Below are 26,791 nucleotides of genomic sequence, written 5' to 3'. Positions count from 1 at the left end.
AGTGCGCTCAGAGGCAGAGACGGGTTTCTCTGAAACGCTGTGAGTGCGGGTGTTCTCTGAAGGCGCTGTACGTGGGCAGACCAGCAGCTGGAGAGGGCAGATGTTTGTCTTCAGAAAACAGCCTCGACCTGGTCTGAGGAAGGAGCTGCTTATTTTTAGGCAAGAACTTCAAAGTGAGGCTGAGGGTGAGGAGGAATCCCCTAACGCCCGTGCCCTCCATATCCTCTAACTGCTCTCCGCTTAGCTGCAGTGACACACACACACACACACACATTTACCAGAAGTGTCACATCACACTTACACACTTACATAACAACACAGCAGAGAGAGAGATAACACTCCATAACACCTGCTAAACAAATACATTGATACATAGTATAGCAATGATTTTCTATTTATAGGTACTGTTTACGTTTGAGTAAAATGAAGTGTTGTTTTATTCTATAAACTACCGACAACATTTCTCCCAAATTCCAAATTAAACATTTATTTGCAGAAAATGAGAAATGGTTGAATTGACAAAAAAGACGCAGAGCTTTCAGACCTCAAATAATGCAAAGAAAATTATATTCATAAAGTTTTAAGAGTTCGGAAATCAATATTTGGTGGAATATACCTGTTTTTTAATCACAGTTTTTCTACCAGTCAGCATTAGCATTATCCACTAACTGTGCTAAGCGCTAGCTCTTTCACTGTCCAGAGGTGAGTTTTATCAGCCTATAACCTGCTGCTAACCCTGGCTAACACTGCTGGAGCAGCGTTAGCATTAGCTACTTACCACACTAAGCAGTAGCTTGGTATATCGGACTGTAGCCTGCACATTTACTATGTTAAAACAAGCAACAATACACGTGGGACGAACCACTAGCTAACATCACCCTGGCTTACCAGAACACTCAGGGCTCCTCAGTGTAGCGCTGTTGGGCAGCATTTACTCACTAATTTAGCCAGTAATGCTGCTGCACCAAGCCCTAGTGGAAATCTGGATATCTAAGCTTATTGTAAATAAAAACAGAAGTGCTTTATTCACCCAAATAAATGGTTTTCAGGAGAGAAATGTGTGTAGATTAACATCCAGAAAAATAGTACAGTTAAACATAAAACTTTGAACTCTATCCCAAAAATGGCAACTTTATAAGAGAAGAAAAGGCTATAAGTTTTTTTAGAAGTCCATGTGAAAAGGTTCCCATGCATGTTATTTCTACATTCTCAGAATAAACGGTACCAAACTGCCACTAAGGTGTTTCCCCGCTTGGCACTGGGGTCTTAAGTACTTAAAGTTAGGGGATATTTTGGTACTATATTCTCTTACTGTAGTTTTTTCCCTAATTTTAAGGGACACATTTGAACTTGGTCTACCATTAAGGGCACACATGCACCGTTTTTTACTGTTGTGAAACTTTTTCTACTGTTGTGAACCATGTAACAGTCCATTCGTCATAAAATGTTAATATACTGTAAAGGACATCCAGATTCTCATTATGTCAAAAAGCCAAAAAACTAAAAATGGAGATACAAGAATTATTGAGTTACAATATAGTTCGCTCACTTTGTATGTGTATACCTATATATTTAAGCAGTTATCTTATTAGCCAATCATATTGCAGCAGTGCAATATACATATAGCTCTGTAAAAAAAAATAAGAGACCACTTAAAAATTGTGAGTTTCTTTGATTTTACCAAATTGAAAACTTCTGGAATATAATCAAGAGGAAGATGGATGATCACAAGCCATCCAACCACCAAACTGAACTGCTTGAATTTTTGCACCAGAAGTAAAGCAGCATAAAGTTGCCCAAAAGCAGTGTGTAAGAGGAGATCATGATGCCAAGATGCATGAATACTGTGATTAAAAACCAGGGTTATTCCACCAAATATTGACTTGTGACCTCTTAAAACTTTATGAATATGAATTTGTTTTCTGTGCATTATTTGAGGTCTGGAATCTCTGGACATTTTTGTTAATTCAGCCTTTTCTCATTTTCTGCAAATAAAAGAAAAGAAAGAAAAATATTTTTTTTGGAATTTGATAGAAATGTTGCCCATAATTTATAAAACAAAACAACTGTGTTCATTCTACTCAAACATATACCTATAAATAGCAAAATCAGAGAAACTGATTCAGAAACTGAAGTGATATATATTTTTTCCAGAGCTGTATTTAGGCTACAATCTCAGGGAATTTCACATTGTGACATAATTTTTGGTGGTGTCAGAAGTGGCCTGCTGGAGAGGTTAGAGCTGACAGAAAGGCTACAGTAACTCAGATAACCACCTACCAACCACCACTTATTACTACTTACACTCAAATATCGGTCAGTCAAGAACACAAAGCTGAGGCTGCAGTTTGCAGTTTTCACAGGCTCACTATCCCTGGACTTTGGAGCCTAATATGATAAATCTTGATTTCTGCTGAGAGACACAAGTGGTAATTCAGTTCAGAATTTGATGTCAATTGCTTCAAGACCAATTAGATACAACCTGCCAGCCTGCCCGGGAAGTGGAAATGGATGTGGTTTCCTTCTGTTATAGCCCATCCCTCTTGAGATTGAATGTCTTTTTTCTTTCTGAGATGCTTCTTTGGCTTTGTGGTAACATCACCAGAAAGCTCACACCTCTTACCATGGCAGTGTGAGACCTGCTAGCTGTTTGATGTTTTCATGGAAATTATAAATAATCCTAAAAATATATATTTTTGAGTAAAATCTGCTCCAAAGATTATACTCTCCATTATTTTCACCCAATCTTTATGGTTGTGCTTTTTGTTGGTTGTTCTTTTTTACATTCTAGGTATACAAAGAACTGTGGGTAACCCAAGGCTGGGAAGGATGCATCTGTTGCATCCCACTCCAAGAGTCAGGTGCATTTCTCAGAACATCCTTCTGTGACAGTTGAACATAATAACATTGATTATCTCATAACAACAGCATATATAGCAATCTGGGTTTTAGATTAGGGAACACTTTATTTGGAGCGTTCATTTTTAAATCAAATAGACAATCAGACTTGTACTTATCTTATCTAACTTATCTAAAACATATCAGCAGTGTAGTAGCATTTAAACATTCAGTAGGTCATTAAGATTGACCAATTTCATAAATTGTACAGTGGTAGTTGTTCTTTTTCTGAAGTTATGTGTTAGTTTTACACCAGATGTAACAGGACAAACACCTTCCAAAAAGTTCCAATTTTTCTCTACAGTCCAAATAATATTTTTCCAAAGTTCTGGAGATCATCAAGATGTTTGTTGGTAAATGTGAGATGGATGGTTGTGTTGTTTTAGGTCAGCAGTGTTTTTATCTTGGAATTCTCCCATGGAGACCATTTTCACCCAGTCTCTTTTTATTCCTATTATTGAATCATTAACACTGACCTTAACTGAGGCTTTAATTGAGAGCTGCAGTTCTTTAAATGTTGGTCTGAGTTCTTTTTTTTGTGACCTCCTGGATGAGTTGTTCATGCCCTTTTGGAATCATTTTTCAGTCGGCCGGTCACTCCTAGGAAGGTTCACCAGTGTTCCATGTTTTTTTTCCTTTAGTGAATAATAGTGAATCACTGTGGTTCCAAAAGTCCCAAAGCTTTAGAAATGTAGACTTTATAACCTGTAATCCAGGCTGATAGATGATCAATGACTTTGTTTTCTCATCTGTTTTTTTTTTATTACTTCAGATTGGGACATGATCTGTTGCTTTTTGAGATCTTTAATCTGCTTCAGGTTGTCAGAAAGGTTCAATATTTAAGTGATTTCTTGATTCTACCAATCAGAGTGCCCAAGATAAACCCTGTGCACTATTGAAAGCACCCACAATAAACACGAGTATCAGTTTCTATGGTGTGGTGGTTATCACGTGAATGGCCCTTGTTTGAAACTTTGAGGGTAGCAGTGCTTCAGTGGTTAGAGCACAGGACTATTGCTCTAACTATTGATACCATGGTCCAGTAAACTACTACTCTTTGACCTTTAAACAAGTCCTGAAGCATCTTTGCTCTTGGCTTTCTTTTCTTTTTTCTTTTCTTTTTATAGATACAGGGTAAGAGCACAGTTTTGCTTAAAATATTGCAATGCACACAACATTATAGGCGACATACCAGAGTTCAAAAGAGGACAAACTGTTGGTGCACGTCTTGCTAGAGCATCTGTGACCAAGACAGCAAGTCTTTGTGATGTATCAAGAGCCACGGTATCCAGGGTAATGTCAGCATACCACCAAGAAGGACCAACCACATCCAACAGGATTAACTGTGGACGCTGTAAGAGGAAGCTGTAAGAGGATGCTGTCTGAAAGGGATGTTCGGGTGCTAACCCGGATTGTATCCAAAAAAACATGAAACCACGGCTGATCAAATCAAGGCAGAATTCAATGTGCACCTCAACTCTCCTGTTTCCACCAGAACTGTCCGTCACCACAATCAATTACTGTGGTCTAAAACCAGGTGTTTCAGTTTCATTGTCCAATCACTGTATAAGTTTGAGTAAAATGAACATTGTGGTTTTATTCTATAAACTACAAATATTTCTCCAAAATTTCAAATAAAAATATTGTCATTTAGAGCATTTATTTGCAGAAAATGAAAAATGGCTGAAATAACAAAGAAAATGCAGAGCTTTCAGACCTCAAATAATACAAAGAAAATAAATTCATATTCATTAAGTTTAAAAAGTTCAGAAATCAATATTTAGTGGAATAACCTGTTTTTTAATCACAGTTTTTTATGCATCTTGGCATCATGTTCTCCTCCACCAGTCTTACACACTGCTTTTGGATAACTTTATGCTGCTTTACTCCTGGTGCAAAAATTCACGCAGTTCAGTTTGGTTTGATGGCTTGTGATCATCCATCTTCCTTGTGATTGTATTCCAGAGGTTTTCAATTTGGTAAAATCAAATTGTTTTGCAAGCTCTCTCTATTGCACACCAAATATTTCTTTCTAGATTGTAGGTCTTTTGCCTTCTACTTTGTCTAGTTCTGTTTTGGGGTATCTATATTTTCTCTTTTCAGTTATCTTATCATATTTGCTAAATGGTCTGGATTTGGTCATGCCTATCTGTCTCGCTATCGTTTTATGGTGCAGCCTAACTATTGTTAATCTGCTTTGTTCTAATAAACCCCATGTCTGTGTTACCTTCTGGCTTTTTCCTCTTGCTTAGTCTGCTATAATCAGATCTGATGTTAGTATTATTTTTATTTTTCCATCATTATTACTTTTATTACTCTTAACACCATCTATACCACTAGTACAGCCAGGCATAGCATTAGTAACATTAGTCTTATATATAAAGGAAGATACAGTGGCCTTGTTCCAAAGAATTTATAAGTTGTAACTAAACAGAAGATGATGGACCCCCCCTTGTAAATCTTAGTTCTTCCTAATGTTTCTTTTCCCACCTTGAGGGACTTTTTTCATGCCACTGTTCCCTTTCGCTTGCTCTGTGGGGCATTTATGGTTTACATGTTGTTGATATGTTGTCCTATTTCTGGATTTCTCTTAATGCTGATTTGCATTATCAGCTGTGAAAAGTGCCATGACTGATTTTTGATAGATTTTTGCCTTCCTCTTCACCACTGTTTCCCACATTTAGATTTCTGTTTGTGTATTTCTTCTAGGAGTCCTGGGTTCCCTTTAAACTAAGGGCCACTTCTCTATTTTAAACATTTATCCTCTACACATTTTTAATATTTTCTATTTCTGACTTTGTAACCTTTTCCAGATTGATAGATGATCAGTGTCCTTTTTATTTTGTCAGATTAGTGCATAATGTGTTGCTTTTTAAAATCTTTTATCTGCTTCATGTTGTCAAACAGGTTCTACATTTAAGTGATTTCTTGATTATACAGGTCTGGCAGTAACCAGGCCTGGTTGTGGTTAGTAGTGAAATTGAAATCAGCTTTCCAAAAAGTGTGATTTATCACAGTTAATTTATGAGGAGGCAAACTCTTTTTTTTTTTTTTTTTTTTTTACAAAGGAATAGATTGGTTTGGATAGTTTTTTTTTAAATCATCAATTAAAAAGCACTATTTAAATGTACTTAGGTTATATGTGTCTGATATTTAGGTTTGTTTGATAATCCAAAATTGGGTAAGAAATGCAAAAAAAAATGCAAAAATAAAAGAAAATACTTTTTTCACAACACTATTGATGTTCACCTGAGAAATCATTCAGACCATCTCAACTTAATTTGTTACAGACATGATCCTGATAAAAGTCTGTAACTGCCAATTAACCTGATTGAGTTGAGATTAAATGTCAGTATTAGTGGTTAGTATTAGGTCTTGGATCTAGATTAAAGTTAAAACTATTTTATTCTATTATTAGTTGATTGTATTTACTTTCTTTATGCTGCAACCCTGGAGTAATAAGTTGGGCTGTAATAATTGTTTTACATTTGTAAACATCTAGTTTCATGAAAAGGTATGTATGCATGTATGTAGCTGTAACAAATCTGATTCTTGAGGGCTCCACCTTCCAACTTACAGACTTTAATATATTGAATCCAATGTTTATTATTAATTAGCATAAACTATAATGTAGATATGTAGAAACTATAATGAAATATTTGATCACTGTAGTACATTTACTGGAGTCCCACAGGGTCCTGTTTTAGGGTTTTTAGGGTTTGTGAAAATGATCATTAAAACATTCATGTAGTAATGTAAGTGAGTAACTGAAGTAAGGGCCTACGCAAACGTTCTTCAATGGTCAGGACCCTACAGGACCACCACAGAGAAGCTATTATTTGGGTCATGGTCCTGTGGACAGCTTCCTGTGAGTAGCAACAGATAAGCTCGGGTCTCTTATGGCATCACATCAATGTCAAAAGTCAAGGGAAATGCAAATTACCTGCGGCTGCTGTTTTTACCCGAGTAAAGTTTTTGCGCTCGAGTGTAGATGGTGTGGTTTTGACAGTTTGGGGGTGGGGTCAGATTCCCTCCCTCAGTGAATGCTATTGGCTGATATCTCCAGGGTTTATGATGGACCACCTACCTCCAAGAGCCAGAGGAGTGCGGAGAAAGAAAGACAGCAGGAGAGTAAGCTAGCTATGCTTAAATCCAAATAACCCACTCTTTAGCGCTGTTAGCTGGGGTGTAGTGCCTGGAGCGACTTGCCCTCCTAAGGCTCGTTCTATGTCGCTGAACCCGGGCTAACAGCACCAGAGAGAAGGTTGCTCCAGGCACTGAACCCGGGCAGACAGAGCCGGAGAGTGGGTTATTTGAATTTTAGCATAGCTAGCTAACTAACTCTCCTGTTGTCCTTCTGTCTTTGCCCTCCATCCATCTGTTGGTGGTAGGCGATCTGTCACTAATCCTGGAGATATCAGCCAATAGCATTCGCTGAAGAACGTAACTTTGACCCCACCCCCAAACTGTCAAAACCACCCCTGTATACACTTGAGTGCAAAATCTTCATTACCGCAGGTAATTTGCATGGTGCGTGAGGACAAATGTGAATTTTAGAGGACAAAAACATCCAAAAAGGGAGAAAAATTAAGCTTGAGAGCGATATTTTGTTCAGCGTGCACACAATTCCCTTTTTTTTGCTAGCAAGTTTTACATTTGCGCTTGCAAAAAGAAAATTTACACACACAAAATGTTAAAACATGCAGATTTTTTTTTCACCTGGTATTTTTGCACCCCAACTTTTGACATTGATGTGACGCCATTGTCTCTGATTTTACTGGTCATCTACAAGGTTAAGCAGCTATAGGTTGAAGTGTCTAATTGAATAAGCACAACGTTTAAAAACTCCAGCAGCACTGCTGCGTCTTATCCACACGCACCCGCAAACACACGCTGACACACCAATCAAATAATTCATGAAATGACCTAAAACTAATGTCATTGCTCTTTATTAAGCCAATTCCTTGACTCCCAGACTCCTAGACGTTGCTGTCATTCAGAAAATCCAGCAGAACTGAGAAAAGGTCTCTATGAATTTCTATGCAATAGAAAAATCTATTCGGTGTATTTAATGCTCCACACAGTTCATACCTACTTCCGTGTGTATATTTCTACATGTATATGTATATACTATGTGAGAGAGCATGGTGGGCTTAATGGGCGGCGTTCTATAGCTGAGGCCTTGACCTCCCCATCCCCCCACCCTCTTCTCTCTCTCTCTTTCTCTCTTTCTTGCTCTCCCTCTCTGTCTCTCTTTTTTGTTTTTCTTGTGGGCCAGCCTTTCCTGTGCACCTGTGAATGTAACTTCCTGTCTCTCTCTCTCTCTCTCTCTCTCTTTTTCTCTCTCGCTGTTTTTATTGCCCCCCCTCAAACCGCACTCCCCTCTCGACTGCCATCACTCAAGCATATCTGAAAGTTAAACAGGAGGACACACACACACACAGACAGAGAGAGAGGCAAGAAAACATGTTCATAAATATATATATATATATATATATATATATATACAGTATATATATATTGCTGCTGTCCAATTAAAAATATGTATCTGCATTTTAGTTTTTACCCTTTGAACCATAAGAACTCCGGATGAACATACCTAAACAGATAAAATCCTACATAAATATATATAAAATACTTGATTTATACGCTTATTTTGCATTGACTTCCAGTCTAAGTTAAAATTAACATTTTTTGCCTTCTCCTGTAACGTGATCATTCTGGAGCTTTTGAGATTTTGAACACGTCTTTCATTGTACAGCGACAATATAAACTCACGTGCATACATGGATGACCTTGTGCATGTGTTCACAGAGGCATGTATTTATAGTTGCACACACAGTTCAATAGCAAAATTTGCAAAGCATACATAAGAGGCAAATGATAGGAGATAATCAACAAAAATCTTTATTATCATTTATCATGATTGTACCAATATTGGAAAAAAATAACAAAAATTACAACTTTACAAAAATCTAACATTGCTTGTATAAAGAGAGAGAGAGAGATAGAAAGATAAAACAAGAAAGAAAAGAGAGAGAGCAAGATGGAGAAGTATGGAGCTTAAATGGTGATGAATGTATTTGTATCTACAAGATACAAGATATTATTTCATATTTGCATGCCATTTAATCATTTTAAAGGCTTAATTGTGTTATTCCAAGAACAAGCCTGAAGCTATTTTTGTTTCAGTGAATTTAGCAATTGCAATAGCAAAAATATACATTGCAAATAAATTCAAGGAACCCCAAAAAAGTGTGAATTAAGCCAAAAGGGAAACATCCAGACTTTAACTCATTAAGGCATTCAACCAATAACAGAGCACCATCTCACAACTGCCAATCAAAATGTACTAATGTCTGAAGTCTAACACAATGGTATTTTAATTAAATATTTTCTAAATATACAAAAATGACAAAATTCAGCTTCTTCTTTTACTCTTTAAGCTCCATAGATGTTTGTTACCTTCCCATCATTTTCATTGTAGCCTATTTTTACACTGTTACCACAGTATTGTGGCCAGTTACCTGCAGGCAAGTTTTTCACCAGCACTCAGTTCACCACAGACAGATAAAGAGACAGACAGACACACAAACATTCTCTGCACCCGAAAAAATAAAAAACATGTCGGTCTTTGATTGTACGATACAGACTCATCTGTAGCCAACAGGTCTCAGAAGTCCTGACTCTTTCTTAGTATTCAGAATTATATAACTTCTTCTTCTGGAACTTCATTCACAGAAATAAACAGAATTAGCTTGATTACATTCAAGATTAGACAGCTTCAAAACAGATCCAGCACTCGCACTTCATTCACTATAACTATATCAAACAGTATAAAAATATAAATAGCCTATAAATCAAGTCGAACAATGTACAGTAAAAAAAAAATGAGAAAGATCTAGCTTGATTTGCTTGGGAAAAGGTCATTTACACAAGGAAGTTACAGTCAGTCATGGAAATTGAAGGAAATGTGATTTAAAAAAAACAGTCCTGAGAACATTTTATACAAAGTACTACAAACGTAATAAAAAGGTATAAAAACTAATACAAAATGCAAGTTAAAAAATGTAAATTTTACGACATTTACGCTTGCAATGAGTTTGTTTTTTTTTACTTAGCGTAGTTTGAGCATTTCATTTAAAAGCTTCTTTCGCACACATTCTGTACATTCATAAAAAAATACATTTTTGCCTTTAGATCCTTCCAGTGCTGGACATTTAGGAAAATAGCCAAAGCCTAGGCAGCAGTCTAGCTATGTTGCATTTCTTAGGCATTATGGCATAGAAGGCTGTCCTAAAGTGATGGACCCTTCGTATACAGCCTAGAAATGCAGGGTATATTTGGAAATATTTTAGGTATGCAACTTATGGGTCCTCCCACAACCTCAGTTAATCAATTCTTTGCATGCTTACAATGCAAAGAAAGGTCAAAAAAGCACCACAAACATGTTGGAAGACACAAAACAACAGGCCTTAGCTTCATTTACAGTCTTACTTTTAGGTAAGTTTCGCTGGAAAAAAGTTCTTTGTGTCACAATGAGCTTAATCTTTTGTGAATTTCCACCAGGTTATAATGTGAAAGAAATAGTACCAATTGCAGTCTCAAATTAAAGTGACTTTGCAAGATTTTGAAGTGATTGTCATTTCTTTTCAAAGACTTTTAGAGTACAGTTGTATGATGTCTGAAGGAGTCTTTATAGCACCCTTCCTCAGCTGCAGCCTATGCTTTGGAAAGTAGCTAATGTATACAAGTATGTAGGTTAGAGATTGAGTCATTAAAGACATCAGAAAAGACGTATGATTTACCAATTGAAGGACCTTAAAAATGACATATAATCGCATCCATATGATACAGATTTGATTGGGAAAACAGCATATAAAACCATGTACCTGTCCGGCCCTCTTGACTCATGACTCGTTCTGAGAGTTCTGAGACAAGTTACTGGCCTGGCATGGTGAGATCTGCCTATTGCATCAGTCTGGCAGTTCATTTTAGTCCTTGCAAAGGTTCCTGCATTGGAAACTTGAATCGTTTCCATTCTTCAGTAGAAACTGGGCAGGTTGATGGAAGAGGAGCATTGCTGAGGGAGTCTGTTCAGGGATTTGGTTCATTGGAAGCTCATTCCTGCATGTGCTGGAGACTTCTCTGGTAGTCCTCCACTGGTAGAGCACCCTGGGATGGAAGCTCATAGCCCCGTAGGTAATGACCATTGGTCTGGCCTGCAAAGTACAGGAGCTGCCTGGCAAACATGGGTTCCACCTACGCAGAAGACAGAACAAACATTGGATGTTAGAATGGAGAAGCAAATGAACTTCGTAACTTGAGGCTACGAATGGTCCAGAAGACTAAGAATCATTGGTTTGAATCCCGAAACATGCTTCTTGGCATCAGCAGCCAAAGTCTGAGAAAAAGCACAATTAGTCATGTTCTATCTTGGGGGGGGAGATAGATGGTGCTCACTCCCACATCACCAACATCACTCACAGTGTTAGCTAATGCTGCATCAGTGCCGGGTCACGGCACCATCTTCCGAGTGTGCTGGCTACCCATTGATGCTGCATCACCAGCAGTTGGAAAAGAGGTGGAGTCTGAATTAACCTGATTGTAGGAGGTGTGGTTGAGGACATTACTAGTGATAAAGTGAGTCCTAGTGAGTGGGTTGAGTATTCGGATACATTTAGAAAAAGAAAAGAAAGGACTTCTTGTCTTTTTTTGCTTTTAGCAATGATATAAAACCCTGTAAACTTGGTTCAAACAATGGATTTAGAAGAAAAAAGATTTAGAAGAAAAAAAGCGAATTGCAGACGTACAAGAAATTCACTCTACAGCAGGAAAACCACTAAAAATGTGCAGGGCAAGGTGCTTCCAGAACCAGGGTTGAGAAACACTGCTGTAAACAACCTAATTTGCACTAGAGATTAGAGATGAGCATGAAGAACGTATATATGAATAAATAACCTCTTAGTTTGCACCCATTAAAAGATGCAAAAACCTTGCTGCAGTCTAAAGCCAATCTTTATCTCTATCTCTATCCATTAATATTAACTGATTTTTGGTCTCTGGAAATTGTTTGGGCAAATGTGTGCTATTTAAGGGGTATTTAAATATATGAAACGAAAGTTTAGGGAAGTGGCCTCATGTCTACACTGTCAGATATTTCCATAAGTACTTCAAAAAGTTATTTACTTACTATGAGCATCATTTCATGTTCATAATTCTTAAATACTTGACTACTGATCTTCTCCATTCTGATACACCAACCGGATGTGGGTGGTTTAATCACACCTGTAAATCTAAATGAATCGATGACATTTAGAATGGCATGACTTATTCAACTCTATTCAAGATCAGGTGAGGCTACTTCTCATTTAATCTTCTTCTAATTCCCCTCCACATTCCAATTCCTAGCAGTATTCTTACAAAAACAGCTACTTAGAGAAACCTTTCAGGTAAAACTGGATCTGAAACCCAATGAAGTGTTCCAGATAACCCAATGCTCAATACCGGAGCAGGAGAAATGAGGATTTAGTGTATTTTCACAATTGAAAGCCCAGAACAAAATGTGAGCCAAGGTTTTTATCACATTCTACCACTTATTTGGGTGAGTAAAGCACTTAAGATTATTTACAGTAAGCTTAGATTTCCAAGGGTAAGGTAGCGGGATGTAAATGTTGCTCGATAGCACTGGACTGAGGAACCCTGAGTGTTCCAGGAAGCCAGGGCAATATTATCTAGTGGTTTGTCCAACATAGCTTGTTTTAAGATGGTAAACATGCAGACTACAGTCCAATATGCCCACCTCTGAACAGCGAAAGAACTAGCACTGTGGTTAGCAGATAATGCTAATGCTGCTGCACTCAGCCTTAGTGCTGGAGAAACTTCACTGAAAAGTCAACCATATAACGCTGTACTTTAGCAGAGTGGCTTTACTGCTCCTTAATATCTGACTGGTAGAATTCATACATAAGGTACACTGTTCATTTTTGGGAAAATTAATGGATTTTTAAGTGCGCCTTATAGTCAGAAAAATGGCTTTTTCAGGTGTTGTCATGAATTCTGCCCCCCTGTTATGTTTATAAATAAGGTTTAATCTATAGTTACAGTAGATACAGGAATCACCAGCATAACCTGCGGTAGACTTATTGCTGCTTGATATGCCTGCACACAATGGTGAATCGGATTTTGACACAACACCAGTTCTTTTTCTTCTTCTATTGTTTAACAGGTGACAATAGCCTGTCTCCACATCCTGTAATTGGTCTGCATATCCAACTACCACCAAAAAAAAAAACATTTTCACACTAAAAATGAACCAAACCATGGCAAAGTTGATCAGGACCAAGACCACCAAGATCACCTTTTGGTTTGGAGCATGGTTCGCAGCACCTTTCACGCTTACATTTTGGTTTAGATGGAGGATGATATGCAGCTACAGATTCAGAGTTTCTTCCTCTGACTTTACTTTATCTACAAGGTGTAGCAGCTACTATAGGTAGGCTTATCTATTAGAATGGACAGTTAATGACCAAAGTGTTTAAAAACTCCAGCAGCACTGCTGTGTCTGATTCACTCAATTAGTTAATAAACAACACAGACGTACCTGAGCTGTGATCATCTTGCTCTGTCGCTGCGGATCTGGATACTCGTCTCCAAAGCACAGCACCACCTGGTACCTCGGCATGGGACGTCCATGATGGATATAACCCTGTAATTCTGGGATCAGAAGAGAAATCATTTAGTCTAACGATTATAAGCCAAGAGAATGATACAGAACAGCTCAGTTTACCAACCTTACTACTAGGATGACTTTTACTTCAATAGTTGACTTGGTTTGCATAGTATAGTGGATAACATTACAGTGAGTAGTTTACTATCTGACAATGAGTGCATTCCCATACATGTAATATTTCAATTATTGCATTACATTACATTTACCTTACATTTACATTCAATTCATGGCAATAAATCTTATCCAGAGCAACTTTTATATACACCCTTATTCCTTTTATATAGTTGGGCCAATGTAGTGTTAGGAGTCTTGCCTAAGGGCTGTTATTGGTGTAGCACTGCATAGTCACCCAGACCTGAAATTGAACCCCAGTCTCCCACATGGTAGCCCACTGGCAGGTAGTGGTGTTATCCACTGCACCGGATAACCCCTTATAACCCCTTTCTAGAAACCCAAGGACGCTTTACAATTTACACATTCTATACAAACAACCATTCATACTCAACACTAATCCGCACACCAGTGAGAGGCTGCAGCCAATAGCGCACAGCGTACTCTCAACCGGAAACCACCGGACTGCATCCAGCACTACAGCATTTACCCAGGACAGAGTGCCAATCCATATCTTATACATACATTTACACACTAATGACTACCGTCCCATTGCACTTACTCCCATCATCATGAAGTGCTTTGAGAAGCTGGTCATGAGGCACATCAAAAACCAGCTCCCGTCCTCACTGGACCCTCTGCAGTTTGCGTATCGTCCAAACAGAACAACAGACGATGCCATCTATACTGCGCTCCACCTGGCTCTCACCCACCTGGACAACAAAGACTGCTATGTTCGAATGCTGTTCATCGACTTCAGTTCAGCATTCAACACCATCATCCCTCAGCATCTGATCGGAAAACTGAGCTCCCTCTGCAACTGGGTTTTAGACTTCCTGACTGAGAGACCACAATCAGTCAGGATTGGAAACAACACCTCCAGCACCACCATACTGACCACCGGCGCCCCCCAGGGCTGTGTGCTCAGCCCACTGCTGTTCACTCTGCTGACTCATGACTGTACTGCAAAGTACAGTTCAAACCACATCATCAAGTTCGCTGATGACACAACTGTAGTTGGCCTCATCAGCAAGAACGACGAGTCAGCATACAGAGAGGAGGTGCAGTGGCTGACGGACTGGTGCAGAACCAACAACCTATCTCTTAACGTGGATAAAACCAAGGAGATGGTTGTTGACTTCAGGAGAGCTCCAGGTGTCCACCACCCGCTGAACATCAACGTCTCTGCTGTGGAAATTGTGGATAACACCAAGTTCCTCGGTGTTCACATTGCAGAGAACCTCACCTGGTCCCTCAACACCAGCTCCATAACCAAGAAAGCCCAGCAGCGCCTCTACTTCCTGCGGAGACTGAGGAAAGCACATCTCCCACCCCCCATCCTCACCATGTTCTACAGAGGGACTGTAGAAAGCATCCTGAGCACCTGCATTACCGTCTGGTTTGGGAATTGCAACACCTCAGACCGCAAGACCCTACAGCGGATAGTGTGGACAGCTGAGAAAATCATTTATGATTTCTAATAATTCACCACGATGCCCTTACAGCTTTCTCTAAAACAAAGACTAGCTTTAATTTGATCAAATGTCTGTCCTGTCTGGTTTGATTTGCTTGGATGCCCACAGTGTCAAAACTGAAAGAAATCATATTAAGAGTATACATGCACTAAAAAAATATGATTACTGAGCTAAAATCTAACTCTGTTTATAGGACCTATTTATAGGATTTAAAGGCTGAACTCATTGGAATTTATAATTTGTAAATTGTTACATAGGTATGTAGTTAGGTAGATGGGTAGGTAGGTAGGTATGTAGTTAAGTAGGTAGGTAGGTGTTTAGTTAGTTAGTTAGGTAGGTAGGTAGGTAGGTAAATAGGTAGGTAGGTAGGTATGTAGTTAGGTAGGTAGGTAGGTAGGTAGGTAGGTAGGTATGTAGTTAGGTAGGTAGGTAAGTAGGTAGGTAGTTAGGTAGGTAGGTAGGTAAATAGATAGGCAGGCAGGTAGGTAGGCAGGTAGGTAGGTAAATAGGTAGGTAGGTAGGCAGGTAGGTAGACAGGTAGGTAGGTAGGTAAATAGATAGGTAGGCAGGTAGGTAGGTAGGTAAATAGGTAGGCAGGTAGGTAGGTAGGTAGGTAGGTAGGTAAATAGATAGGTAGGCAGGTAGGTAGGCAGGTAAGTAGGTAGGTAGTTAGGTAAATAGGTAGGTAGGTAGGTAGGTAGTTAGGTAGGTAGGTAGGTAGGTAGTTAGGTAGGTAGGTAGGTAGTTAGGTAGGTAGATAGGTAAATAGGTAGGTAGGTAGAAAGGTAGGTAGGTAAGTAGGTAGATAGATGTCTCTTTGCTGTGAAGATGCTTATAGATGAGGAAGAAGACACCGCAGACATTGCCTTAGGTGTAATACAATTATTTATTACAAAAGACTAAGACAATATCCTTAAGGCTTCCTATGCCAGCCTTGGAGAGAGATGTTTTCTTGATTCTGATGTTCCTGCTTTCTCCTCTTCCCACTTTGGGAAGCTGCTTAAATGGAGTATTATGGTATACATCTGGAAACACTTAAGACATACATATCCATAGACAGCTATAGGCGGAGTCTACCTAGAGAATGGTTACATACATTTAGAGAAGAGAAATAAAGAGAATATAAAGAGAATCCTTAGACTTACAGCATCTTTCTGTAGGTTAAAATGTACCCATTTTCAGTACAATTGTATTGGTGAATAATCACTACATTGGCATTGCTTGCAACAAACTATGCATATTTGAGTATTTTCCCTCTTTTATTAATGTCCTAACAGTACTGCACACTGTAGTAAAAAGCACACTGATGTATCCCCCCGGGACTGAAGGCTGGTACCCCTGATAAGAATCCTCTAAATAGGGCTGTGATTTCTTCTCCAACAGTCATTCTGCTTCCTCTAATGGTACCAGTACAAAACCACCTGATGAGCAATACAGTGAACGCAGGACCCCTTTCCCACTCTGCAGAGGGGCCCTGATGACTGGTTCAGAGAGCTGAGCGGGCAGGTGCACTCAGGGCTTATATAAACCATGTATAATGAGGGGTCGAGAACATCTGCTTGTGAAAGGTCTTTGGAAAGTCCTCCAGCTCTGAGGTTTTATAAAAAAAACGTTTTTAAAGTGACTAAAATGGATGGAGCAGTGATACTGACGGTTGAGCCAAACCAACAGCGGCCGTGCCATGAGGTCAACCACAAAACGAGGTTACATTTTACCCGCTCAGGTCATGAATAGCATGCTGATGGTTAAATGACAGCTGCTACTGGCAGTGTAGCTTAGCTGTAGGCTTGATGATAGGCCAGCGATGGATTCTACAAGTAGTCAAATTGTGTCCCTTTCTGCTAAAATCCACTTTTTCTTGTTCTTTGTGAAATACTATAGGTCTGTCTGAGTTGTATATGATGCTGCACATGAAACTGTCCTTCAGCCTCCACTGTCTGTAATAGCTGGTAAAAAAAAATCCTCAGAAATACGAGTTGATCAGAGAGACGTTAGGGTGTCGACGTCAACCAGTAAGCTCATGGCCTCGCCCACCTTGGCTCAGGACCGCCCACGGACAGCACTGAACCCGGGACGGAGCAGAGCCTACACTGTCTCGTTAGCCCTGTTTACAGAGCTAGCTCTTGTGTAAGTAACTATAGGTTTAAATAGGATCTCCGGTTGAGAGAGATCTGTGTTTTACCGAGACTTTAAATATACACTAGGGAAGCACAGTTTGACAAGGCAGCACACCTGGACAGAACACCTGTCAAAGCAGGCGCCGTTTGGGTCTGATTTTATGAGTCTGAGGTAAAAGTTAAGTAGCATTAGTTTTCCAGAAAGAAACGTTATCAAAGGGGAGAACAGGAGGGGGGGGGGGTTGGGTTCAGAGCTCGAGTCTGATGTTAAGTGAAGTTTAAGGGTTAATGTTACTTAGCACTCTATTTACTGTATCTATATTACCAAGTGTTTATTATCTAAAGTATCTTTATTACCATTACTGTATTTCTGAAAACAATTTCTCCTCTGAGTTTTAGAGCTGTAAATTTGACTATGGTTGGGAGAGGGGGGCAATTGGGGGGGGGGGGGGGGTTCTCTGCTGCAATACTGTTAGCCAATCAGAGGCGATTTATGTTTGCATGTATGAATATTCATTAACAAGAGCCAAAACCTGTCTTTCTTCAGAGACCTCTAATTCAATGATCTAAAGCAGGACTATATAGAAACACCTGATTTATTTATTCATACTAGAGACCACGACTAGACCACAAACTAAAAAACGATGGAATGAGACCTTTATGTTCACTACTTGGCCAATCACAATTCTACACCCATTTTCCATGGGGATGGGTCATTTTCAGTCATTCTACAGTCAGACATGAGACACAGCAGTGCTGCTGGAGTTTTTAAACACCTTAGTGTCTACTGAACTAATAATAGTCCACCAAGAGCATCGTGTGACCACTGAAACACTGAAGCACAATGTTTAAAAACTCCAACAGCAGCTCTGTAATGGTTTTCTTTCCTGTGGGGTCCTAACCATTGAAGAATAGGGTGAAGAAAGGAGGATAATAATAGTATGTAAAAAAAAGTATGCAGAGAAATTGATACAAGACTACAGGCTACAACTATTATAGAACTACAAAGTGCCTTATATATGAACAGTCGAGCTCATAATAATAATAATAATAATAATGGGTGTAGAAACAAAGAAGGAGGTGGTCATAATGTTTTGCTTGATTGCTTTATCTTAAATAAATTAATAAAAAAAAACTAAACAAAATACACTGTTGCCACTGTTGTTAAATACATGTATATAAATGCCATTTATGGTAAAATAAGACAATAATTACCCTTAATTATCGTTACAGGCCTATTCATCACATTGCTTTCATTACTGATGTTCAGACGCTTGTTAACCCTTTGAAGATCTCCTTTTGTAATTCCCAAACTGGTTCTAGAAATAGCCAGTTAGCGCCTCGACAGACTTAACGCTTGAAGTAATAGTCAGTTAGCACCTTACCAAGACGAGGAAGAAATGACGAGGTGCTACCAAACACTTCGCAAGCGCTTCACAAGAGTAAGCCATAGAATAAGATCAATAGGATGACATTTCATTGTGGTTCAAAATGTTAAAACAGCATCATCTTCCTGACTTCTTGACTTCTTGCTCATTTTCTCCAAAAGATTGATTACTCTTCAGTAGAATCACCGCAAGTCTCATAATTTTTGATTTGCACTCAATTTTCCTTTTTTTTCTAGCATGATTCTACATTCATCATTATCATCATCATCATCATCATCATCATCATTATCTTCACACTCACTGACATCATCACTAATAACCCTATCATCACAGCAAAAGTCTTCATTTTTTTCAGCTGTGAATTTGCATGCCAAGTAGAACGGGGTGGAAACCTGACTCTGAAGGTCAAAAAAACCTCATTAAAAAGTCACGTTAGAAGCAGGCAACAGTCATCAGTGGTTTTTCTACTCATACTTTCAGTCTTAATCACATATTATTGAAACTTTCTGGAAACCAAATGCTGAGTCTAACAGCTAACAGCTGCCCTATGTAGGATATGTAGGTAGCAATCACTGGATTGACAAAGAATCCTAGGGCTGCGTCCCAATTGTGTAATTCACACTATTCACACTTCACAGTTCTGTTCAGACTGGATTAGATTTAGATTAGAACTTCACCACAGGATATCTGTAAAATTTACGATGCACTATATTATAATATTGCAGGTTTTATAGGTGAGTTTATTTTAACATACTAATCAGTTTTGCACTAACAGGAAAAAAATAAAGTGTTGCTATGCCAACATACAGTACTAGTGCATCTCAAAAAAAATAGAATATCATTGAAAAGTTACTTTTTAATATCAGTAATTCAGTTCAAAATGTAAAATAGAGTGATCTACTTTGTTGAGATGCGGATTTCATTTTCCAGCAGGACTTGGCACACTGCCCACACTGCACACAAAAGTACCAATTGGTCTTATATAATATTCAAATTTTGAGTTTTTATTGGCTCTAAGCCACAATCATCAGCAATAAAAGAAATAAACAATATTTTCTAATCATATTCGTTATTCGTTATCAAGTTCCTCAACTACAGTTGACTCTGCATCTACCATCTCCTTTTTTCTGATAACTTTAACCTATATAGTCTGGTTTTGGCAGGCTAGAAAGCAAAAATATTAACATACGGTACAGTGGGCTGTTGCCAGTGTTTCAGGGTGTCTCCATGTCTATATTACTTTCTGGCTCTTTTCCTTTAGTTAGGCTATTTTATTCAGATTTGCCTCAGTCATTAGCTGATAATCTGATAATGTTGCATATTGTCAGTTCTCCCTGAATTCCATCTTTCTGCCTTCTTCTATATTATTTATGCCAACAGCCTCAGCAGACTAGCTACTCACTTTTTTCCATACTACTACATTCTTTATATTCAAAAACTACACAATTTACCAATTACTTAGCCATTGGGATATCCCCAGTAATTCCAAATCATTAAGTTTAGAAGTCAAGATTTACAAAGTACTGTATATCTTCTTGCATTTGGTGCCAATCATTTAGTAGAAGACACTGTACTAAACTACTCAACAGACCTGGGAATTGACCCCACAACCATGTGATCAATAACCCAGTGCTCTAACCACTGAGCCACAGCTGTGCTTAATATATAAGATGTTAAACCACAGAATTATACCTGATTATAGTATATATACTATTGAAACAAAATATAGAGCTTTTAATAATATTATGCATTCAATATCTGTTGCCATTACCTGTATATAAATATGAATGCAAATGTAGCCAATATCTTCCTGTAAAACCTTAATTACACATTGCCCCAGTGATCAAATACTTCCAAGTTATAACCATTTATAACCAAGTGAAAAGTATTGCATTTAAAGGGGATATATATATATATATATATATATATATATATATATATATATATATATATATATATATATATATATATATATACATGTACTTCTCAGGCAGCAGCAGTCTGTTACTCACACAGACACAGAGACAGCGCTGTGTATCCACTTCTTGTATTAAGAATCAAAACATTGCAACATGATATGTTTGATTTAATTGCCTTAAGTGACATCACACATCCTGCGATGTGACTATTGCACATGTGCACATTGCGACGACGATGCTTAAACGATATATCGTGCAGCCATAATCTGGAATGCTCCTAGAAACACTCCAAATGCGAGAAAAAAATCTAGACTTATTCTAACTTGCGTAACAACAGAGATATAATACAATATTAATTCTCCATTTAATGTCAAGGATTTAAATGACATAAAACAGACGCTATTTTTCTCATAAAAACTTTTTCACAATGTACCCACTTAGGTAAAAACTGCCTAAGATGGGCACTGCAACATATGATGTCACTCTGTTGGGCATCTAAGACGAAAATCAGAAATGTACTGATAGAGAATCTTATGTTTAGAGTCGCTTCCATTAGAAAACCTAATAAGCCTCTGCTCTTCTTCACTTATATAGGAACATTATTTACAGCACTGTATCATATTCATTAATTTAAACACCTGTAGGAGATCCCTTTACAGAACTGTATCCCATTTATACTAGATTTCTATTGGAAGAGCAACCATGAAAGGGAACAAATTATAACACATTTTATTATAGGGTATATTATATAATTTATTGCCAAAAAAGGCACTCTAAAGGGCAGTCTGTCAGTTTTTCCCATCTAAAGGGCAGTTCACTGTGGCACTTTCTCTTGCTTTTGCAACTCTAGAGGGTACTTTAGCCTCTAGTGCTGTTATTTCAGCCATGAGGGTACACGGAAGTACAAGTTCTATGTTTTAAAGAGAAGACCATTATCTCACCTGAGAGGAACTGCTGTGTATCCATCAGTTTGCAGGTCTGCTCTTTCTCCAGCTTGTTTGGTTTGTCAGAGTACGGTGCCAGTGGCCCCTCCCAGTACACCCTGCCCTGGCACAGGCGCTTAGCGTAAAGTCCGTCGGGGGTCAACCACAGCAGGACGCCCCGCTCCAGCACGTTGGGCAGCTTGTCGGCGCCGCGCCGCTGCGACTGGGGGTAGGGGAAGGGGAACAGCACCGGCTCCGCCCCGCTGTACAGCCTGTCCTCCGGGCACGGGGAGGAAGGGGAGGAAGGGGAACCTGGAGTAGATGAGGAGGAGATCCGGCAGCCTTCAGGACTCGACGTGGTCACCTCCTTCACCAGGGACTCCCGATAATAGAGGGACACGTGCAGACGGAAGTCTGGTGAAAAGAGAGTGACATACAGGGGTTTGGACAATGAAACTGAAACACCTGGTTTTAGAGCACAATAATTTATTGTGGTGACGGACATTTCTGGTGGAAACAGAAGAGTTGAGGTGTACACTGAATTCTGTCGTGATTTGATCAGCCGTGGTTTTATGTTTTTGGATACAATCCGGGTTAGCACCCGAACATCCCTTTCAGACAGCTTCCTCTTACAGCATCCACAGTTAATCCTGTTGGATGTGGTTGGTCCTTCTTGATGGTATGCTGACATTACCCTGGATACCGTGGCTCTTGATACATCACAAAGACTTGCTGTCTTGGTCACAGATGCGCCAGCAAGACGTGCACCAACAATTTGTCCTCTTTTGAACTCTGGTATGTCACCCATAATGTTGTGTGCATTGCAATATTTTGAGTAGAACTGTGCTCTTACCCTGCTAATTGAACCTTCACACTCTGCTCTTACTGGTGTAATGTGCAGTCAATGAAGATTGGCCACCAGGCTGCTCCAATTTAGTTTGAGAATGCTGACAGATTTGCTAAACAAATTTTAGTATCAGACAAATCTACCCTGACCAGCCGACTGAAATTACTCCAAAAGGGCACGAACAACTCAACGAGGAGGTCACAAAAAAGAACCCAGATCAACATTTTAAAGAACAGCAGATCTCATGTGAATGTGTTAAGGTCAATGTTAATGATTCCATAATACAACTGATTATGGTTTGATAAAAAAAAAAACTGTTGTAATGAAAGAACTAAAAATCTTAAAAAAAAAAAAGAATCACTCATATATTTAAGAATATCGTTTTTTTTTTTTTGTACAATATCGTACGTACATATTTTATAGAAAGCTAATATTACCACCCACAGTGGACAGCAGTGCAGTGAGTGGTAATGATCGTGACCGGCAGCATCTGGCTAAAACTGTCCATGCCAACAGACAAGCGACTTTAGCACAGGTCAGTGGTCTTTAGTCACTGGGCAATAAAATACTACTAGTTATTGTCCCAAAAGACATTAAGCATGTCAATGTAGATAACAGTGTACCATATAATCTATTAGTAATACTTTAATAGGGAATTTCACCAATTAACAAGCAGTGTGAACATTTCCGATTCAGCACTTTCTTAAAAATTTAGTATTTTACACCAAACCCACTTTGAATGAAGTCTGGCAACATGTAAAACGGGTAGAAAAAGAGTTAATTTACGAAAATATTGACTTGAATCACTTGTGAGATTCATGTGAATTCCCTAAGTACATATGAAGTCCATAATTCATTTCAAAAGCTTCAAAAAGTACAGTTTATATTAGTAATTTTCAGTGAAACCAAAAATTTGTATTAGAAATAATCATGTAAATGAGCTCTACCCCCTTGAACTATCGCTTTAAACTGATCTACATCCCTTGCCTTTGTTCCTCTTTCTGGAAAAAAAAAACACACAGGTTTTGTTATTAATGTGAGAAGCTGATGTTTAACAGGGGAAAAGCTGCACCACCTGGAAATGGAGGCGACCAAAAAAGGAAAACTGCAACAATGCAGGGTTTTGTAGTTGATATTATGTGTTGAGGGAGTCTCAAAATTAAGGAAACACCAATATAAAATTTGAAAAAAGCTTCACCAGACTTCAATAATACAATTTATTGACACAAACTGAGTCAAGATAAAGGGGTAAACCTGTTAGACAATGTTTTCTATTAGTGTCTCAAATTGAACTGACTGCCTGCTATATTCACAGACTAATCGATTAATCGATCAGAAGAAAAAAAAAACAGCAGAAACTCATTTCTTTAAGAGAATCTACAAAAAAAACTCTCACCTTGCAGTACAGTCCTCTAAAAGCTTCAATTTCCACAGAGATAAAAGGTCAATGGAACCTATTGTACACCCTGGGCAAGGCGAGTCGCAATGCTCATTGCTATCTTACACTGCGCCGCTAAAATAGCCTAAAATACTACCTGGCTCCTAAAAAGCAATAGCAAGTGGCACCCACGAATATTTAGTAGAATTAGTACATGCCTTTTTTCACGTTTCGAGCTGAGCAAGGTGTACTTTTCTCGTCGTTATGATAGCAAAGACACAATGACAGCCACTAAATAAGCTGCACTGTGCACGGTTCACGGATTGCTAAAATTGGGAACCATAGTGTCTCGTTTACTGCAACCCTATGAACATCTTGCCCTATGGAGCTACAGAATACAGAATACAGTAAGTACAGTACAGTTTATATTATGACTGCACAAGGAAGATAATGTAACAGAATGGCATAGCTTTTTTAACTTATTTTTTCATATATTTTAAATATCCCTATAGACATATTGTCTAAAGTATGGGCCTATGTAATATAAAATGCATTAATAAAAACAGCAATAATAAAAAGCTTAACCCTCCTGTTGTGTTCATTTGTCAGGAACAGCAATGGTGTTTCAGGGTCATTTTGAAACGGTACATGTTTAATTATCCAAAAGATGATCTGAAACCCCAAAAAATCCTAACAAGCAGTGTGAATATTTCATTACTAACTCCATTACTAATTATTCTATCAATATTTAGAGCAATGGTATTCCTTACTTCTAACAGGTGATTGTTCAATAAAGATAATTCACTCCTTTTTCATTAAAAATAACACTTTCACTACTTTATTACTTTTAAAAGACCAACATATAAAACACACTAGTTTTACATAACATTAAAACATTGCAATTTTGTTTTAGCTTTTGTTTTTTTGCAGGGGGTGGTTTCAGATATGTGAGATGAACTATATATATTATATGGTGATTACACTTATTAAGCACTAACAAGCACTAGACACTAACAAGCAGAAGAAACATCATACTGAAAAAAATACTTTTAACCATTTTTACTAGATCTTTAAACTTTAAAACAGGTCAAATTGACCAGGAACATAAAAGGAGGGTTAAGCTAAGCTAAAAATGACTTAAGTTTCTTCTTGCTTCAGGATTTGCAATGGAATCTAGTGAAGCTTCACTGCTAAGCTAGTGAAAATTACCCATCATGCAACCCCTTTATACAGGTGCATCTCAGTAATTCAGTTCAAAATGTAAAACTTATATAATATACAGCACTTCATGCTTCCCTCTGCTACTGACAACTTTTATGGAGATGCTGATTTCATTTTCCAGCAGGATTTGGCACACTGCCCACACTGCCAAAAGTACCAATTTGGTCTTATATAATATTCAAATTTTCTGAGATACTGATTTTTGGGTTTTCATTGGGTGTAAGCCATAATCATAATCAACACTAAAATAAAAAATAGTACATTTTAATACATTAATACATTATAATAATAATAATAATACATTAACATACATTAACCCTTGGGTGGTGTTCGGGTCTGTGGGACCCGTTTTCATTTTTCATCAAATGATACTAAAAAAAGATTTTTTCTAACTCAAACTCATTGGCATTGGCTCATTTTTTCTGAAAAACATAAATCAAAACACATTTTCGATAAACACACACTGTACACCAACACACACACATTTATATTACATACAGTATGTTTGGCCAAGGGCTAATAAACATTGCTTCATTTGTAAATTTGAAACTAATCAAATTTTCTACTCATATCTTGAGTTTAATTCATTTTCTTTTACATTTTATTTAAAAACTAATAAAAAAAAGAGTAGCACTTTTTGAAAGAAATAACATAAGAAAGGTAAAGGGCAAATATTAACCATGTAAGCTGTTTATATTGCTCGCAATTTAGGTGAAGCAAGCATGTGTAAAGCATTTTAATGTAAAATTGCTTAATTTTGCTGAATTAAATACAAGTAACAAAGTAAACGAGTAACAAAAATATGAACACCACACAAGGGTTAATAAAATTTTGTGTGTATGTGTGTTTTTATGTTTACCAGAGATGGCCATGGCCTCCGCTGATCTCATGCTGGGGTCCACTGAGACGGGATGTGACTCTGTTGGGGTGTAGGTATAAAACGAGCCAGATATCTGATAACCTGAAAAGAGAGGATTACAGTTAATCTCATTGCTATCTTACACCCCATCAACAGTCTATTTTCACGCCTTGTGCCTACACTGTTAAAATAGCATCAGAGTTTAGGAATAAATCTACACTGATGGTTTTGTTTGGTTGTCTGAAAGTGAGGTGCTTTCAGATAAATTTCTGGCGTGTTTCTATTTTAGCGGAAGAAAACACAGGAGCTCCACTGACTGATTAAAACCCTGACAACAGTCAACAGTCAATCATCAGAGTCCATTCCTATAGGTGCTCCCAGCTCTCTGCGTACACCCCGGCTCACTAAACAAACACACAGACACACACACAGGCATGCTGCAGAGCCCAAACCTAAAGACTTTAAACTCAACAATAAACAGAATAAAGAATAAATAGCAACACTGCTGTTCCCTTAAATGAGCTGCTGGTGTATCTTTACAGTGTGAACACAAAACTGCCACACTGTTAAGATACGAATGTGCCAAAGTCAGAGCTCACCTGCTTCTTAAAGGGAATGACAACTGGCACACTGATTGGTTTATTTCACGTTATGCACAAGATTAAACACACCCATGATTAATTAATAGAATTAATACATGCCTTTTGCACGATCCGCAACGGATCAATGCTACCCCAAAGAAAGAGTTTCTTTTAAATACCGGGTTTGTGGCATTTAAAGAAATGTATGAAGTCATACTGTATAGTATTGATTTGTGTGATATTGTTTTGTTTTAATGTCATATGATAATGAAAAACAGTTCTTAATAGAGTACTTCCAGGCCTCTCATTTACCATACTTTGTGCAAAACACTCTCAGTGAGC

At 38.1% G+C, this 26,791-nt stretch overlaps 1 protein-coding gene across 2 annotated transcripts in view; it reads right to left on the bottom strand.

Moving 5' to 3' along the window:
• Positions 1–8,789: 8,789 nt before the first annotated feature.
• irf4a (interferon regulatory factor 4a) overlaps positions 8,790–26,791 on the bottom strand; it is a 29,956-nt gene continuing 11,954 nt past the window's right edge. For both annotated transcript variants that reach the window (XM_022678168.2, XM_022678170.2), the window contains exons 6-9: positions 25,869–25,970; positions 21,582–21,977; positions 13,502–13,614; positions 8,790–11,160 (exon numbers count right to left, since the gene is read on the bottom strand). In XM_022678168.2, coding sequence (XP_022533889.2) covers positions 11,020–11,160; positions 13,502–13,614; positions 21,582–21,977; positions 25,869–25,970 — 752 coding nt within the window. In that variant the 3' untranslated portion in view covers positions 8,790–11,019. The remainder of the gene's footprint in view (positions 11,161–13,501; positions 13,615–21,581; positions 21,978–25,868; positions 25,971–26,791) is intronic.

The sequence above is a fragment of the Astyanax mexicanus genome, chromosome 8, assembly GCF_023375975.1.
Source record: "Astyanax mexicanus isolate ESR-SI-001 chromosome 8, AstMex3_surface, whole genome shotgun sequence".
Classification (NCBI taxonomy): Eukaryota; Metazoa; Chordata; class Actinopteri; order Characiformes; family Acestrorhamphidae; genus Astyanax; species Astyanax mexicanus.
This window is presented reverse-complemented; position numbering and strand designations above follow the sequence as displayed.